Below are 18476 nucleotides of genomic sequence, written 5' to 3' on the forward strand. Positions count from 1 at the left end.
GCGCGAATTCAACGAATTCCCGATCGTTATTTATATATACATTTTTCCAGATGGACTCGATCACCTCGTTACCACCGCCACCGTCACCGTCCAGGGTCACGGAGGAGGCAGAATCCGATAACGAGCCGCTCCCCCCACCTCCGCCAGAGATGTTCAGATCGAATCTCTCGTTGGACTCTCTGCCACCTCCCCCGGCGCCTGGCGAACTGCCGGTGTGCAACACGCCGGAGCTCACCGGCTCCTCGTTGAGTTTGGCGTCCCTTCCGCCGCCCCCGAGCCCTCTGGTCGGCGAGACGGGGACGATTCGTCGGGCGAGGCCGAAACAATCCGCATCCTCGAGCTCGTCGTCGATGACGCCCGAAGGTACGCCGACCCACGCCTCGTCCAGGCCGTCGTCGAGCAACCAACAGCAGATGTACTCGAATCCGAGCAGCAACTCGACGATCCAGAACAGCCAGAGCTACGGTTCGCAGAACCCGCAGAACGCCGTTCACGCGAGCAACGCGGTGAATTCGGTATCGTCGCCGCACAGTTCCTACCCAGGCTCGAGCGCCAGCACACCGACCTACGCCCCGACCTCGCCCAACTTCGCCTCGCCCCCCCCGTTCGTGCCCCCGCCAGCCTACGGTTCCCAGCAGCAACACGGGAACGGGTCGTCGAGCCTGACGAGGCAAAACTCGAAGATAGAGTCGATGTACGGTGGCCACCAGCAGCACAACGCGATCCAGCCTATCAGGCCGAATCCGAACATGGACACGGTGAGGCGAAGCGCGATGAAGCAAGGATCGGCGGCCGGCCATTACGCGGCCCCCCCCTATCTGGCCGAGTTGAAGGCTGCCTCCAGCCCCCAGCCCCAGCGCAGGGTCACCATTCAAGAGCCGCCCACCTCGCCCAAGTCGAAAACCGGCACGGGGAAGAAGATCACGTTCAATCTTCCCCCGCAGCAGGAACCGGGCAGCCCCGCTTTGCCGCAGAGGAAGCCTATGCCGCCCAGGAGGTCGGACAGCACGAGGCTCACGTCTCCCAAGAAGCTGGCAGCGTCCGACCAGGCGCCACCCGGCGACTTCCTCAAGGATCTTCAAAGAGTGATGAGGAAAAAGTGGCAAGTGGCGCAGAAGTGCAAGCTCGACTCGACCACGACCCCTCACGAGGTGCTCGGCTTCCGCGACCCGCCCCCCGCCGTCGCCGATTACAGGGAGACGAACGTGTCGAACTGGGTGCAGGAACACTACGGGGCCGACAATCTCTACGAGAACGTGTACGCGACGGATCCCCACGCCCCCGTCGAGTACGCGTCGAGCCCCGCCCGCCAGTCGAGCGTCCGATTCGCCGACGAGAATCGCAGCATCAACATCGTGAACGCGATCGCGAGTAAACGAAGGCCGCCACCCCCGCCGCCGAAGAGGGCGGAGACCACCCATCTGACCACCACCAGGGCGATGCACTGACAATAGCAGATACTCCAGCCCCATCCCGAGAGGCGATGGTTTTGCTGTTTGTGCAGCTGGTGGAAGGGGTGAGGGTGAGGCGGGAAGGGCGCTTTCTTCTCTCTCTGTCTCTGTCTATCTCTCTCTTTCTCTCTCTGTGATTTCGGTCACACCTTTTTTGCGCTTTTCGAGGTCCTAAACCGTTCGAGTCTGTGACGCGTCCCCCTTCCCGCGCGTCCTCCGAGGGAAACGAGGCGAGGCGAAGGGAAAAGCGGAGGAGTTGGACGACGATTATCCTTATCCTTGAGAGGGGAGGCTCGGCTTTTGCGTACGCGTCGCCGCCACACGTTCTTTGCACGGAGATCGGCTGCTTCTGGAACCGCCTTGAAACGATCCTTTTTTTCTTTTCCGTGGGAATTAAATAATCCCGTCGTCCCTCTAGGATTAAAATACATTTGTGTACATTTTAAGGTCTCGCGGGCGAAAGCGTCTCGCGATCGATACTGCCAATCGAAACCGATGATCACTATGATCACGTGCGTCGAGTCCGTCGAGGCTCGAACATATAGGAGAATTTTCTTTTTCCTTCTTTTTCTTTTTCTTTCTTTCTTTTTTTATACGTATATATATATATACATAGCGACAGAAGTTTGACATAATCGCGAATCGGAGCTGCAGGTTAAAATTGTCAACGAGTTATCGATGTGAAACATCGATTCTCAGCGCCGAGCCCTTCTCGACGGCCGATCAAATTTATTCAGGACGTTTGAGAGAAGCAAATACTGCCGCACATATTGACGATGTGATATAATAAATCTTAAGCTGCTAATTTCGTTTTGTCTCCCGTTTTGGAAAAACGACCGAGACGATTGATTCCGACCGATTTCTTTACCGATCCGGTCGATCCGGGATACGATCCTCTCGGTTTCGAGGCAATCGAATTTAAATTTAAAGAAGGGAAAGAAGAAGTGAAGAAAAGAGAAAAAAAAAAAAGAAAAAAGAAAAAAAAAAGAAAAAAAGATAAATGCACGAGAACCGTGGTCGTATCTCTGTGTGCAAGTTTATAATCCAGAGTTAACTAAGGCTTAGCTAAGTATCTCTGATGCTCGCTGACGCAGATTAAGCAAATTCGCGTTGAGTAAGATGGAAGGACGATATTTTTTTTCTTTCTTTTCTTTTTTTTTTCTTTTTCCTCTTTGCGTTGTTCCAATTACGAACAATTGTATCGCGACGCGGTTAAAAAAAAAAAAAAGGAATAATAAAATCGGGACAAGAAAGATTTTGTTCATTCGGGGAAGAGGATAAACTTCTCAGAGACACGAAGAAAGACACACACACACACACTCCTCGTTCGTTCGCACGAGAATACGTTCGCAAGATGACACGTATTGCGTTTCCTTTTTTTTTTTTTTTTTTTTTAAACGTACATAAGTGTGTATGTATATAAATGGAAACACGTATGAGCGTTTATATATCGACTTTTTGATGCTGTATGTTTAGATCGATATCGTACGATATTACGATAATATCCTCTCTGTACGACGTGTGTAGCACGATAAAGCATAATCCATTCGACAGTGGGCACGAATTCTATTCGCCCTTCGTCTCGAGGCTCTGCTATACGAACGCGTACGCATACACGATTACGAATACGCTAAATTTTTTCAACCAAGACTCTTTACAAACGAAATTTTCACTCCACGACTCGACATATCTCGTTCCTACCATTTTTCACTTCTCATCTTTGTTCCCGTTTCGCTGCTTCCGAAATCCTAGTAACTAAATTATCAAAAAACAAAATCGAAACGTGATTCTCCTTCAACGGGAGCTTCTTTTTCGATAATTTCGTCTTCGATCGACGCGTGGAAAGAAGACGATTTGTGGACTTTGTGAATTTGTATCCGTTGTATACCACTTCTGTTTAATATTTTCTGTATATCAATTATGCGAGATCCATACGATTCCATCTACGAATTTCGATATTGTCAGCGTGATTCGATATGCGAATCGAATGTTTTTTCCCTTTTTATTCGATACACATATCAGAGTAACTTTTCACAGATCGATTTGTAATCACTTGGAGATTTTAACGCGGCAAATATTTTTAATTATTCTCACAAGTCCACGTATAATAATCCACGTTCGATCTCTATCGACTTTTCTAGAGTGCGCACCGTTCTCATCCACTCCTGATCGATGAATATCGTGCCGGAACATTACGTCATTTTATACTTGTATCGATCAAGAGCAATACGAGGAAACTGGATTTCGACGATGCAACAAGTCAAGTTCTCAGCAACCATTGAAGGCCTCTCGTTGACCGTACTTTTTTATATCGAACTCGATATCGGAGCTATCTAGAATTTCACAGAGTGCGTTACTCCTTTTCCGATCTTTTAACTTGGAAAGTTGAGCGTATTCGAGTAAAAGAAAAAAAGAAGAAAAAGAAAAAAAAAGAGAAAAAAAAAGAAAAAAGGGGGAAAAAAAATAGAAGCAACGGAATAAGATTATATGTAAAAGATAGGGGAGGGAAGAGAAGTTTGGTCGAGGAGGTTTGCAAGCTTTTTACAAGACGTTTAAACGATTATATATCACCGAAAGAAGCGACGAAGAAGATCGCGATATTTTCTACTAAATCAATTTTGATACGGGAGCTAGATGACAAAGAGGAGAATTTTTTTACGCGTGTATCCAGTGCCTCTCCTGGTGAGCTTTTTTTTCCTGATCCTTTTTCCAACGACAGACACGCGACAACAAATCCCCGGATCGTTATTATTCCGGATAAATTCGTAAATGAGGAATGAGAGAATTTAGGGATAACGATTCTCGATTCTCTCGAGAATCCCGTAATCGTATGCAATCGTGAACAAGGTCCAATTGAACTGAACTGAAATAATAACGAGTGAACGATATTTCGTCTTCTTTTTCACACGTAATTGTAAACGATATTATTATAGATTATTCACTTGTCCGTGTCTTTCTTACGTACGTACGAGAGATTTCTAATAAGAGGATATCTTGGCCGATTTTTTCTCGCGTCCAAGAGACGATATATGCTCGATCGATCGAGCACCAGTGCCACGTGGAATGAATTCTTCTTCGACGCGGTTTTTTGCTCGAGATTGAGGAAGAGGAGGAGGAGAGGAAAAAAAAAATAGTAGATTAAAAATATTTTATTTCGATGTTATTTTGCGATCACAAGGGACGAAGAATTGATTTTTTGAAATGTGAATTTTCGAATGTGGATTGGAAAATTGATCGATTGTTGAAAGAAGAAGAAGAAGAAGAAGAAGAAGAAAGAATAAATTTTTAGTTTCTCATATTTTCCAAGATATTTCTTCGAAACTCGTATAAAGGAATAAATAAGCGATATAATTTTAGTTCGATACCTATATGAAAAGGATTTATTATTATTATTATTATTATTATTATTATTATTATTATTATTTTCTTTTTTTTTTAATTCTTAAGAGAAACTCTACAAACCGCTATTTTTCTTTTCTCATTACTTTTTTAAATATATATATCTACAATTTGGAAAACTATACTTACTTGTACTTTCGGGTAAATAATTCCCAAGACGGGAGAATTTTTATCAATAACGAATATTCTGTAACCCATACGATTAAAGCGACACGTTTTTTTACATTATATCTGTATTATTTGTAAGCTTTGATTTATTTATTTTAATTTTGTACATAATTGTGATTCGAAAGTAGAGAGTACAAATATTTAATAAAAGTATGTAGAAATGGAAACCATGTTTCTTTTAAGTTTACATTTTAGTTTATATCTTTCTCTTTTCTTTTTTTTTTTTTTTCTCCTAAGATCTTAAGACTCTTAAGATAGAGATAAATAGAAATAATTGCCAGATGTTTGGGTTACAGAGTTTATTTAATTTTCGCCTTTTACCTGTTTTGGCTTGTTTGACGAAAATTTCTTCGAACAATTCCCGCGAAGAAGGAACAAGCGCCACGTGGTCCAAAGTTTTCGTAAGAATCGGCGAAGCGAACGACTCCTTTTTATACCCGTTTATACAGTTTAAGGAAGCGAGGCTTAATCGAGCTAAACGGAAGGAAAGAAGAAAAGAAATAGGACGAAGGAGAGGAAGCTTTAGCGTGGTAGATCGCGTGCTCGATCCTTTCCTTACGCCGCTGATAAACGCCGATCGCACAACGATCGTCACCGTGTTGTTGCGCGATTATCCACGCGATTCATCTTCTCTTCTTATCGTTCGATCCTCGTTCGAAGAATTTTTGAATATTTGACGATCGACGATCGACTGGAAAAATCGAAATTCCCTCGCTTTGGGAAGGTAAGAGGGTCGAGTGCAATTGGAGAAAAAATTCTTAGATGGATAATTTCGAATTTTAAATTTTCGAAGATGAAAAATCAACTATCGGCGAGGAAGGAAAGCGAGATGAGAGAAATGAACGATAAAATGTTTCGATCAATCCTGCCTAACATTTTATTTCCTTTTTTCCACCGATAACTCTGAATATAATCCTGTGTTGTGCGTACGTTCTTTTTTCTTTTTTTTTTTTTTGTAAATATTGTAACGAACACGAGAAAAAGTTGATGGAAGAAGAGGGTGAATGAAAATGACGAATCGACCGTGCTCCACCGATTTTGATAATAATAATAAACGCGCTATTTATGACGACAGGAAGGAAGCGATCTTTCTTTTTTTTTTTCCTCGTTCTTGTCGCGCGCACGCATGGATCGCGTATCGAAGGAAGGGATGGAAGGGAGGAAATAATGGAGGCGAGAGAAGGAGAAAAAGGGAAGGGAGAGAAAGGAAATAAAAGGAAAGGAATCCAGCTCTGATGCGTTTCGTTCGATTTGATCCGATTCGATCGTTCAGTCGACGAACGAGAATTGCGTTTACATCTTATCGATTACGTATATCCTTGAAGGATTAGACGATCTTTTCTCGCTATTTTCTATTTCTCTCTCTCTCTCTCTCTCTTCCTCTCTTTATCCCTTTCTTCAATCTTTATAACTTTCGTTCGACGAATTGTCGAATCGACTATTTAAAAAAAAAAAAGAATGCGGCAATACCGATTAATTTTGGATAAGATCTATCTCGACGCCGATTGTTTTTTTGAATATATTGACACCGAGTGGAAAAGCGAAGAAAATGCAAGCAGCAGTTGAAATATTATAGGTAATATTATATTCATGTTTTTATGTAAATAAATTTTTGGTATATTTCAACGATCGTCTTTTTCTTCTTCGTATCCTTCGCACGCCGAACAAATATATACCGTAATCGTATCTCATCTCGACACGAGCGAAACAACACTCGTTTTGTTCCGCTCATTTTCACATGCGCTTTCGAGATACCGAATCAGGGTGAGGAGGTGAGGGGGTCGAAGAGTTTCCAGCGAGCGCGAGTGATAAAACCGTTGCCGTTCATAAAGCGGTCCGATAAAAAAGCCTCTCTTTTTAATATTCCCGCGGCAGGGACCACCGCATCGCGCAAGCACGCATAAACTGTTCGCCTATTGAATTTCCTTTGCATAAAGCCGATCCTCGTATATGCTCGTATATAACGTAATATCGTCCCCTGATATCCGATAAAAAAGTAGAGAAAAAAAAGAAAAAAAATTAAACGCCTATTTTCCACGTTTCGACGCCTCGCATTTTCAATCTCGCCCCGCGAAATCGGTTTATCTTATCTGGTTGGAAATTTTCCGAGGGGGAAAAAATTTCATCCCCCCTTCTCCCTTGCTGATAATCGAACGTGCGATATCGAGTTATCACGCGAATTATCCAGCTGTATAGAAGAACTATACGATATAATACTAGCACCATCTCAAAAATATATAACGAAAAAGGAAGAAGAATCGTACGCCTTGAATTGGCGCACGTGGGGAATATTTTGAAATCGCTACGAGAAGAAACGAAATTGGAAAGTCTTTGGATATATAAATAAATATACGGTACGCGTTCTCACGGGATGATATCAATAGCTTAATATAATCCGACGCGTGGAAGAAACAGGATGGCGGTAATCATCGTCGTTTAAAAACCCGTTCGAAGCATCGAGAAAGAGTTGGATCGCGATGCGCTCTCTTGCGAAGGAAAAGTTCGAGTTTGTAAAGGAGTCACGTTACGCGCGCAATTACAGGCGCGCGCGCGCGATAAATGCAATAACCGATCCTCCTTTTTCTCCTCAAAGTTTCACGGTTTCGCAAGCGTGTGGACCAAGCGCGTTTCACCCTATGCCGTTTCATAACTGGAGAGAAGATTGACGTAAATATATGAAATTGGCGAGTGGCCGCCCGTGGGCGCGGAGGCCGCAATTTTATAGCCTCCTTTTACGACTTATGGGAGTCGTGCGTTCTACTTTGCGTTTACGCGACCCTCGAGCCTTCTCCCGAGCTAGGGGCAGAACCCTGCTCTTCTTCTTTCCCTCTGTCGCGAGCCCAATCTCTCTCTCTCGCTTCCCTTTTCAATTCTTCGATCAGCCACCCCTCCGCCTTTTACAAGCATCACGATATGAAAGCGTCGCCCGACTTTTACGCGTCTCGAATTTGATGCGCGTTGGAAAAATTTTCCGCTCCGACCTTCTTCTTCTCCTTATCAAAGTTTTCTCTCTTTCCAGTATATCGAATTTTTACAATTTTTAAAATTTTTCCAGAGACTTTTAAAGATATCGTCGTAACGAAAGAGAACGTCGATCGACGAAAGGAAGAAAGTGAAGAGAAGACGAAAAGGATCGGCCGAGAAGGTTGGTGGAAAATAAGGCGAAGCACGGAAAGGTCAAAGTGTGTTGCGAGATGAGCGGAATGGAATGGGGAGGGGGAATGGAGATGGTGCAAGGTATCCCGAGGCAGGAGCACGAGCGCGGACAGATAAAACGGGTGAGACACGGTTAGAGGGACCGAGAGCGGGATAGTGGAACGTTTCGAGCGGTCTGGTTTCCAGGAACACGGGCGTAAATCACGATTTTATTACGGATAATTTTACGAGGAGTGGAGCTCGCCGCCGCCGCCGCCGCCGCCGCCAACGCTCCTCCAGTTGTCGGCTACCTTAAACTCGTAATCGCTTGTCCCGGTGATGTGCCCTCGGCCGCGAAATCGTTAGCGAATTAGAAGAACGAGGAGGAGAGGCATTGCCAGAAGGAAGTTACTTCACCAGCCAACTGTTTCCATCCTCTTCGCGACATTTTTTTTTTTTTTTCTTAAGAAGAAGTCTCGTCTCTGCCTCGTGTCTCTGATTCAACCGTTTTCCTTTTTTTTTTTTTTTTTTTTTTAGCTTTCAACTCGAACTTGAACCTGAATTTCGAGCACGCGAGTTCGTTTGTGAAAAAGATAAAGCAAAAAGGAAAGAAAAACTCGATCGATAGTTTATCGGAATAGAATTAACGTCGCTGGCCGGTGAGAACATCCTCGAAAATACTCCGCGAATTCACGCGAATTCTCCTTCCATCGTTTTATATTATAAATTATTTCGCCGATTCTGTTCGCATCGGTCAGAAATATTCGCTTCGATATACTCGAAACTATCGTTCCAGCGAACCAATATCGCTCTAAACGAAAGAAAGAAAGAAAAAATCTTCCCAATCTTCTTCGCGGAATTATTCAGAATTAATCCTATAAAACGTTTCGAATAATCCTCGAATTCCGTTCCGAAAGAAGGCGAGTTCGAAAAATTCATCTCGAAACGAGTGTCCCCGTTAAAAAGGCGAGGAAAACTCCAAGTTGAAAGGAGAAGGAAGTTTGAAGATGCGGCCACCAAGACTTCTTCTTCTTCTTCTTCTTCTTCTTCTACTCCTCGTTTCGGCCCATTTTATTGACTTCACCAACGAGTTTGTCTATCCGACGGCCAGTCAATTAAGTTTGATCGTCGAAAGTTCCGTGGACGGGAAATAAGCATAAGTTTGCGTGGGGAGGGAAGCCCCCCGATATTCCTGCCGGGCCAATCGCTCGTCGCGCTCTTCTGGGAGCCGGGATCGGTTTTACGATCGCTCGATACCAGACGTTCGAAATTAAGATTCGGAGGGAAGTCTGTACTGTAAAGGGATCATCCTCGTGGATACAGGTTATTTTATAACGCGCTTTATGCGCGTTTTACACGCGTGCCTGCGCAGATAATAGCGATTTGACATGTATCTACTACGTTGAAGATGGAAAATCGTGAGATCGAGAACAACGATTTTTAATTTTTCTACGCTTGGGCGTAAGAAGATATTTTTTTTTAAAAATCATTGCGCGTATATACGAGATCGGAGATCGAATTCGTAATGAATTTCGTTGAAACTTCGTTATTCTTCCCCTTTTCTCACGTTCCTTTTCTCATGAAATTCAAATTTGCAAGTATAATTTGCGTGTTAATTATACAATTATATAAATACAAATTTAATAAAATCTTAATTATTTTAATTATTAATTATGTTAGAGATAATAATGATGGATTTACACGGTATAGATTTGAAATTTAAATATAATCGTATTTGATAGCAATTGAAATTTTCAAATGTAATGTTTCGACGAAATTTTCTTTTTTCGAGATTGTTACAAATTTTTAAAGAAATCGGAAAGAAAATAATTTTAAAAAGTTAAATTTAAGGAATATGCGTTCTTACAAATATATTTTTGTAAGCAAATATTCCATCTTTGTTTTATTATTCATCAGTATATATTATTTACTGTATATATGTTGGTAATTTTTAAATTATAATTAATGTATCGCGTTTTTTTTTCGAATCGTGTACCAATTATTAAGGAAATACGTATTGCCGATAAGGTAGACTTCGATTAAATAGTTTTCGCGGTCAGCGCCATCTCGCGTTTGGATCACCGAAGCTTCGACTCGTTACTAGCATAGCAGGATGTGCAAGGAGGTATGCGGAGTCGTAGACAAGGAGAGCACCATTGCGCGAGAAGGATAGAGAGCGTCTCCCACCACTACGGAAACGATACGTGGAAAAATCATTAATTACACGTTTTCTATTTAAAATTTCGACACTTTTAAGCTTGAATCTTGAAGCTAGAGCTTCAGACAACTTTCTTTTATCAATTTGAACATTAATTTTTTGTCTTAATTTAATTTATTAACGATTATCGATTATCGCGTCATATGTTATAATATATCGAGGACGCCATATTGAAAATTCATTAATTACTCGTTTTCCACATAAAATTTCTGTACTTTTAAGCTTGCATCTTGAAGCTAGAGCTTCAAACAACTTTCTTTTATCAATTTGAACGTAAATTTCTTTCTTAATTTAATTTATTAACGATTATCGATTATTGCGTTATATGTTATAATATATCGAGGACGCCATATTGAAAATTCATTAATTATTCGTTTTCCACATAAAATTTCTGTACTTTTAAGCTTGCATCTTGAAACTAGAGCTTCAAACAACTTTCTTTTATCAATTTGAACGTAAATTTCTTTCTTAATTTAATTTATTAACGATTATCGATTATTGCGTTATATGTTATAATACATCGAGGACGCCATATTGAAAATTCATTAATTACTCGTTTTCCGCACAAAATTTCTGTACTTTTAAGCTTGCATCTTGAAGCTAGAACTTCGGATAAGTTTCTCGTATCAATTTTAATGTAAAATTCGTTTTCATTAATTATTTATTAACGATTAACGCGTTGTATCGTATCAACGTTATTAATACGTAACACATTTTTCATTAATTTTTTATTAACGTAAGGTTTATTCCTGAATATCGTCATATATGAATATTTGAAACGTTGCTTCCTTCTCTATATTCGTGTATAAATTTTATTTATAATTCTCTACCGTTTAACCGAATAAATTAATTGTTTATAATTCGGTTACCGAGTGAGAAAATTTGCGAAATCTGTAGGATATTCGTTAATAAATAAATAAATATAAAGGATTTTGGATTAATATTGATACGAGAAACTTGTTTGAAGTTCTAGCTTTAAAATGCGATCTTAAAAGTACAAAAATTTTGCATAGAAAACGAGTAATTAATAAATTTCCAATATGGCGTCCTCGATGTATTAGAACGTATAATGCATTAATCATTAATAATTAATTAATGACAAATAATTTTACATTAAAATTGATACGAGAAAGTTGTGTGGAGTTCTAGCTTCAAGATACGATCTTAAAAGTATAGAAATTTTACGTAGAAAACGAGTAATTAATTAATATTCCATGTATCGTTTCCGTAGTGGTGGGGGACGCTCTCTATCCTTCTCGCGCAATGATGCTTTCCTTGTCTACGACTTCGCATACCTCCTTGCATATCCTGCTATGCTAGTAACGAGTCGAAGCTTCGGTGATCCAAACGCGAGATGGCGCTGACCGCGGAAACTTTTTAATCGATGCCTAACTTATCGGCAATACGCATTTCGTCGACAATTCGGATAGAATTCAAAAACGAAAAACAATAGATTAATTACAATATAAAAATTATTAAAGCGGAAACGTAAGATATAGTAAAAAGGAATAATAGAGTAAAAATGAACGTTATTCTTTATGATTTTTATTATATAAATAATACATAAATATATTTTTTATTTATTTTTTCTTTTTCAGTTCACTTTTAAAAAATTTGATAACTAAGAATCGACTAGTACGAAACAGGTAAGTATAATTAGTATTAAGTAAAATAGTGAAAAAATGTTTTTTTCGGAAATCTGTCAAGAAATCTGTCAGGAAGATATAAAAGGTAAGTAGTATATAAAGGTAAGTACATTTAAAAAAAAAAAATTTGACAATTCTTGAAAATGACGTTAAATTCCTGGAATTTTCGAAATTCTTGGAAATGACGTTAAATTCTTAGAATTTTCCTTTGTTTACAAACATTGGTTTGTTTATTTACATTTTCAATGTTTATTTACAAAAATTTTTGAAAATTTTTCTGCCAGGCACGAAATTTCTCGTTTGTTTACAAACATTGGTCTGTTTATTTACATTTTCAATGTTTATTTACATTTTTTTCGCGACAATTCTTGGAAATGACGTCAAATTCCTAGAATTTCCAAAATTCTTGGAAATAACGTCAAATTTCTGAAATTTCTCATTCAAATTCCATCGTTTTAACTCGTTTCCAAGTATACTTACCTTATACTTACCTTATAGCTTTACTGCTTCTATTCTTTTTTTATTCATTTTCCTTAATTCTAAGTATACTTACCTCATACTTACCTTATACTTACCTTTGCAGCTTCTATTTTATTTGCCATATTTTTTTAAACATTTTCCTTAATCCTAAGTATACTTACCTTCGCTGCTTCCATTACTTCTATCGAATGTTTTTATTTGATTCATTTTTACAAAAATATTAAAAAATATCCCGAAGAGAAATTACACAATTTTGAGGTAGATATGTTCTGATACAATTTTAATTTTTTCATATTCGTATAAAAAGATTTGTGACAATCAAATTTGTTTCTTCACACGGAACCATACATTTTTCAATTCATTCGATGGAGCTCAAAATAAAAAATAAAAAAAAAGTATTAAATCATACAACTATCTAAACAACTAACAAAGGAAAAATAATTAATTTGTAAAATATAGAGAAATATTTGAATATGTTCCAAAACTTTCTCTTACAAATAATAATAGACTTATAATAGCTTTTTACAAAGTATTACATTGCTGCATTGAGAAATATACAATTCCGTTTAAAAGTGACGATTTAAAAAGAACTTAAGCTTCATATACATTTCCAAAAAAAGATTAATATTATCAGAATATCTACACATATACATAATGCGTAAACTTACGAACTCTATCAACTTACATAATATTTATTCGCACATAAGATTTACAAATTTTATATATAATAATTCGTACAATGGATCGTTCTTTAACAACAATATTCTTTCCATTAATCGCAAACGTCCTCGAACAGGCACAAACTCGTATTTATCGTTCTGAGAATCTGGCACAGAAACTCTCTTTTTCCCTGTAAAAATGCAGTCAGCGATCGCGGAGGAAAAGCACGGTTCATCCGAATCCAGAGATCCACTCCGTACACGATCGATGCAATCGTTGCCTCGATTCGAAGACGAGTCGAATCCGCCGATCGAATCAATTTCACGCGTAATTCGCGATTAATCGAAAGGTGATCGAAATCGTATCGAGACCAGAGCTTGTTCCCACGGCGTGTCGCGACGCGTCGCGGCATTTTTCACTTTGTTGCTCGACAACACGAAATTATGCTAATTTAATTTATGCCAGCGGCGTCGCGCGTCTGATGTACGTACGCGCTGCCGCTTTCTCAGTATTTGACCAATAATTTTCGTCCCTCTCTCTCTCTCTCCATTCCTGCCAATCGGGCCAATCCCAACCACGTTTGTCAGCCCTCCCTCGACGTACACTCTCTCTCCTTCCTTTCCACGCTTTCTCCTCCGCGTAGATCGTACACGCCACTGGAAACATCGTATTAATTGGCCGATCGAGCATCTCTAATTTATGAGAGTTCGTAGCACGTGCGCCCACCCAAGTTTAAGAATATTCTTCAAGTAGGACAACCCGGAACACCATCTTTGTTCCCGCGCTATTCTCTTCCTTCCAAACTGCTGCTTCCAATCTCTGTAGCAGCCTTTATGGTGATGGGATTTCTACATCTCGGGTTTTTCTCCGTCACTTCATTTCCAGGGATTCCGATGTTTCTTTTTTCTTTTTCTTCTTTTTTCTTTTGAGAAGTCATCCTCCAGTAGATTTTCGACTGATCTTCGAAAGAACAAGAGCGGAGCGATGAAATGATGATTCAACCTGGAGAAAGAAAAAGAAAAAAGATTAACAATGGCGGAATTGCGAGAAAAATGGTTTATCCTTTAACCGCTATTAAAACAAAGAGGAAGAAGAAGGGAATAATCGGATGGAAAGAGGAAGGAAGGGAAGACGGCGGGAAACACGGAAGTAAGAGTGGTGCGGCGGCCGGGTTGGCTCGAGAGGCGAAACGCCTCTTAAAGAGGATGTATGGGATTAAGATAATAGTCCCGGGAGGGAAGGAAGCGGAGGAAGGTGAAGGAGGCGAAGGCAAAAACGAGCGATATGATGTGGGTCAAATTCTTTGGGACTGGGTCGACGGCGGCGTTCGACTCCTTCCTTCCCTCTTTCCTTCCCTTCTTCCTTCCTTCCTTCCTTCCTTTCCTCCTTCCTTCCTCGAGAACAGGCAGTCCGTCCGTCCCTCGCGAGCTTCTTCTCGGGTCGTCGTCGAGAGACGGGAGGAGTGGAGAAGGTCGGGGTTGATTTCAATTCCCGTAACGTCGCCCACTCGATAGATACCTCGGCAGTCCACGTGTGCCGTACATGTAAGGGATTTTATCGCGGCCGCTGAATTTCGGAGTGGATGATTTTTTACGAGAGATCGTTATTGAAAAAAAGGAGACGGCGGGCGAGGGGTGGAGGAGATGAAAATTTAACGGGGTAAATTGTTCGATAATCCCCGTGGCGAAAGTTGGAAATGGCGTAATAAATAATTTCTGTGCTCGCGTGAAACTCGCGGGATATAATCGTTTTCTCTGTCGTTTTATCGGTTTCTCGTAAAAGAAAAAAAAAAAAAGAAAAAGTTTTCGTTCATTTTGCTTTTATCTGTGATCTGTGATGTGTTTATTCCCGATACACGTTAAAAATCTATAATCGGATATTTTATATTTGATAAAAATCACCGACAAGCCGGGAAATGAAATCTCTTGGACACGCGACAGATTCATTACAGTCCGATATCGCGAGCGAGAAAAGAAAGAGGGAGGTTTTGGGCGATGACCGATGATCCTCCGTGGGGTAGGTTCTCGCCTCTTCTTCATTTTTCACCCTGCTTTACCAACCATCCTCCCCATAATAAGATAACGCCGTAAGAGCGATAAAGTCGGTTCGACGAGGGGGGATCTTAATCTTTTCGCGTATCTTTCGATCGAGAAGAGCCTATTAACGTCACGATTCTCGTTGATCGATCCTCAAACGCAAAAATTCCTGATTCAAAACGGATCCTAGCGTTCAATTCCAGATTCGTTGGATCGGCGAAATCGTAAGAAAAATCGTGAAAGAGGAGGAAGGGTAGGAAAAGGTCGACTCATTAGCTCGCCTCTCCCTCTCACGAGATCGGAATAGATAGGAACAACGCACAATTTACATAGCGACGAAAGTTGGCCGGCCGGTTTCCAATTATCAGCGTGGAAAATGGAAATGGCAACGGCATCCACCACGTTCCACGTAGCCACGAAATTTCACTTTCCACCCTCCTCCAACCACCGGCACACGAGGCCGCCGCGCCACTGCTCTATCCTATCTTCCAACGCTATAAATTAATACTAATCTCGGGGAGAGGCGTTATGCAGGCCTCCTCGGGCGCCGGGGGGGTAGGGTGCGTGGGGTTGGTAGACGGGAAGGAGGAGGGGGGGCGTTTGGATTTATTGGGATTCGAGTAACTCCGTGCGACGTTATCGTGCCGGCGTTCCTCCACGCCAACCCTTGCCACTGACCTCTTCAAGTTCCACGCTCGGATACCGGTTTCAGAGCTCGCTCTCTCTCCGCAACTGTTGAAATTATTGCGAAAATCGTGGCCGCGTCCACTCCGCTACCGAAATCGCTCGAGCAGAAGGGGAGTTCTTCCTCTTCCACCCTCGATAATGAACGGCCGTGGAAACAGTATTCCAAACCGTACCATCGAACCATGAATTTTCCATCGCCTTCCGACCACCATCCGCCGTTCTTTCCATCCGCTGTTACCCCGACCGAAGTGTTATTCCACGTAAGTACGCCACGTATACTCCTCCGTTATATCGATTTAAGATAGTGTTGCTGGTCACGGTGATGACGGAAACTATACTATCGATTAATTTCCTTACCGTCGGCTAATATTTCCCAACGCTTTGACGCGCTTGACCTAAATACGAAAATATTCTCATTGTCGCGATATATCATTACGTTGGGTGAAACCGAGTGGTGGAGTAAAATATTCGGAAAGGGAAGAGAAGGGAAGGGAAACGATACGCGCATCTTCGATCTATCTACGTGTTGACAGGCTAAATATAGCGGTGGCGGTGGTGGGAAAAAGTTGGCGGGAATGGAGCAGCGCGAGCAAAGGAGCAAAGGACAAAGTGAGGCGAAAGCGGGGCCGCCGCAGCAGACGGCAACACTTTCGACCGGCCGTCCGTCCGTCGTTTATATTCGCGTTTTACGAGCACCACTTCAGACCACTTGCGACCACTTGACACCTAAGCCTGGCTTCTGAAACTGATCCGACGCTAATAAACCTTGGCCTTGATACGCGCTCGAAACGCGCGCGTCTCTCTCTCTCTCTCTCTCTTCCCTTTCGAGTGGCGACTTCCGGATTCAATGGGTCGCGGAGCAATCGGCGAGAGCGATTTTTCCTTTTGTTCCTCTTTCTTCCAGCCAGGGCGTGGCTGCCTTCGATTTTCACCCCTTTCCACCTCCAAGGAAACTCGCCATTTATTCATTAAACGGCACGAACGGCCGTGAGAATCGAGCAAGAACCTCCGATTTTCAATTCTCCCCCCGATGTGACCCGTTTTTCCATTCCTTTTCACTTCTATCTCTCTCTCTTCTCGCTTCTCCTTCTCTTTTCTTCCCCCTCCCCTTTCTTAAATTAAATTCCTACCATCGAGAGATGACGAATTTCATTATAAAAATTTTTTAAACGATCATTGCGCTTCGGAATATCGAATTGTTCGAAAGAAAATTCATTATCCGATCGATGGCGATTGGTCGGGTGAAAAGCATCGTCGAAATTAATTCCTCCGGTTAATCGATCGCCTCGTACAATTTTACCAAAAGAGCGTAACCAGATATATAACGCGTTGAGACGCGGATACGCTCTTGTATACCAGCTGTACGTGGAAATCCACGACACACCATATTTCAAATCCCCATTATTCATTCCCTTTACACGCTATTCCTTTTATTTCTTTCCTCCTATTGTTTCAACGCAATCTCCACGCGATGTACACGCGAAACGTATTATTTCTCTTTACGATTCGCTTTCGTTCCCTTCCCTCCCTCTTTCTCGACGCATTTTCGATCCTCCCCATCCCCTTCGATAAAGTTAGAAAGCGCCGAATATGAGATCGCGACAAGTCTGCCTCGATCCTCGATCGCCACGAATATAAAATTGCGAAACGTTTCCTTCCTCGACTGCGGATCCCTCCACCAATCCCCAAAAACTGAGCACCACTGCAGCGTGTCTAATGTAAGAGGAAGAGGAGATCGGAGGTGGAGGAGGTGAGAGTGAACGTGCGTAGCTGAAGGGGCAGCACAGCTCGGCAAGCCGGACTTCGAGGTCCTCCTTCGAGCCTCCAGCCCCCATCCTCCCCCTCCGTATACCCTTCTCCGCCGCCCTCCTCCTCTTCCTCCTCCTCCTCCTCCACCGTTCAGACTTCGCCCCGCGTTTCCATCCCTTTTTCTCTCGGCGACGACCCCTAGGAACGGAGCAGGGCTGGCTTCACGACGAGCTCGGAGATGGTGGAGGCGAAAGGAGGCGGTTGGAGGTGGCCGAGGAGGGTGGGTTAGGTCTGAGCCTAGATCAATACTCGCATCTCTGCCGGCTGGACCAGGCCGGACATTGCGTTCCGAAGCTCACCTTCTAGCCGATATCAACCCTCCTACGGCATCCCTTTCCCTCCTCTTGCCACCCTCGCTCCACTCTCCGCTGCTCCACCTCTTTTCTCCTCCTTTCAACCCCTCTTCCACGACCTCTTGGCCGGCCAACTCTGCCAGCTAGCGTCCCACCTTCTCTCCCCTTCTCTTCCATTTGCATCCGCTTGTCTGGAGACGCCAAGGTTTTTCGTTGGAAAACCATTTTTTTCCCCTCCTTCCCTCCCTCCCACGTGCCGGACGTGTCTCCGCGCGCCGCTGTTTATTCTTCGAAAATGTGGTCGCGATGTGGTTCGTCCACGATCAGATGTTATTCTTCTCTTTTTTTTTTTTTTTTTAAACGACTATTCGTGCAGACGAATCTCTTCTTTTTTTTTTTTTGCGAAATGGAAAGTGAGGGAGAGACGAGATTCCTTCCAGTCCAATCCGATCTCTCTCTAATGAGGTTTATATATACATCATACATCTTTGTAT

The 18476-nt window shown here is 42.2% G+C and overlaps 1 protein-coding gene and 1 long non-coding RNA gene across 9 annotated transcripts in view; one reads left to right on the forward strand and one right to left on the reverse strand.

Moving 5' to 3' along the window:
- Window positions 1–6644, forward strand: part of LOC100578818 (amyloid beta A4 precursor protein-binding family B member 1-interacting protein) — a 120580-nt gene extending 113936 nt beyond the window's left edge. For all 8 annotated transcript variants that reach the window (XM_016915510.2, XM_026444475.1, XM_016915509.2 and 5 more), the window contains one exon: window positions 51–6644. In XM_016915510.2, the coding sequence (XP_016770999.2) occupies window positions 51–1448 (1398 nt within the window). In that variant the 3' untranslated portion in view covers window positions 1449–6644. The remainder of the gene's footprint in view (window positions 1–50) is intronic.
- A 6529-nt stretch (window positions 6645–13173) lies between these two features.
- Window positions 13174–18223, reverse strand: LOC102654992. The gene is made up of 2 exons (XR_410821.3): window positions 15872–18223; window positions 13174–14159 (listed from the first exon to the last, which is right to left on the reverse strand). It is a non-coding gene; the product is annotated as an uncharacterized LOC102654992 (long non-coding RNA).
- Between the last annotated feature and the right edge of the window lie 253 nt (window positions 18224–18476).

This window comes from Apis mellifera, linkage group LG12, assembly GCF_003254395.2.
Source record: "Apis mellifera strain DH4 linkage group LG12, Amel_HAv3.1, whole genome shotgun sequence".
Taxonomy (NCBI): Eukaryota; Metazoa; Arthropoda; class Insecta; order Hymenoptera; family Apidae; genus Apis; species Apis mellifera.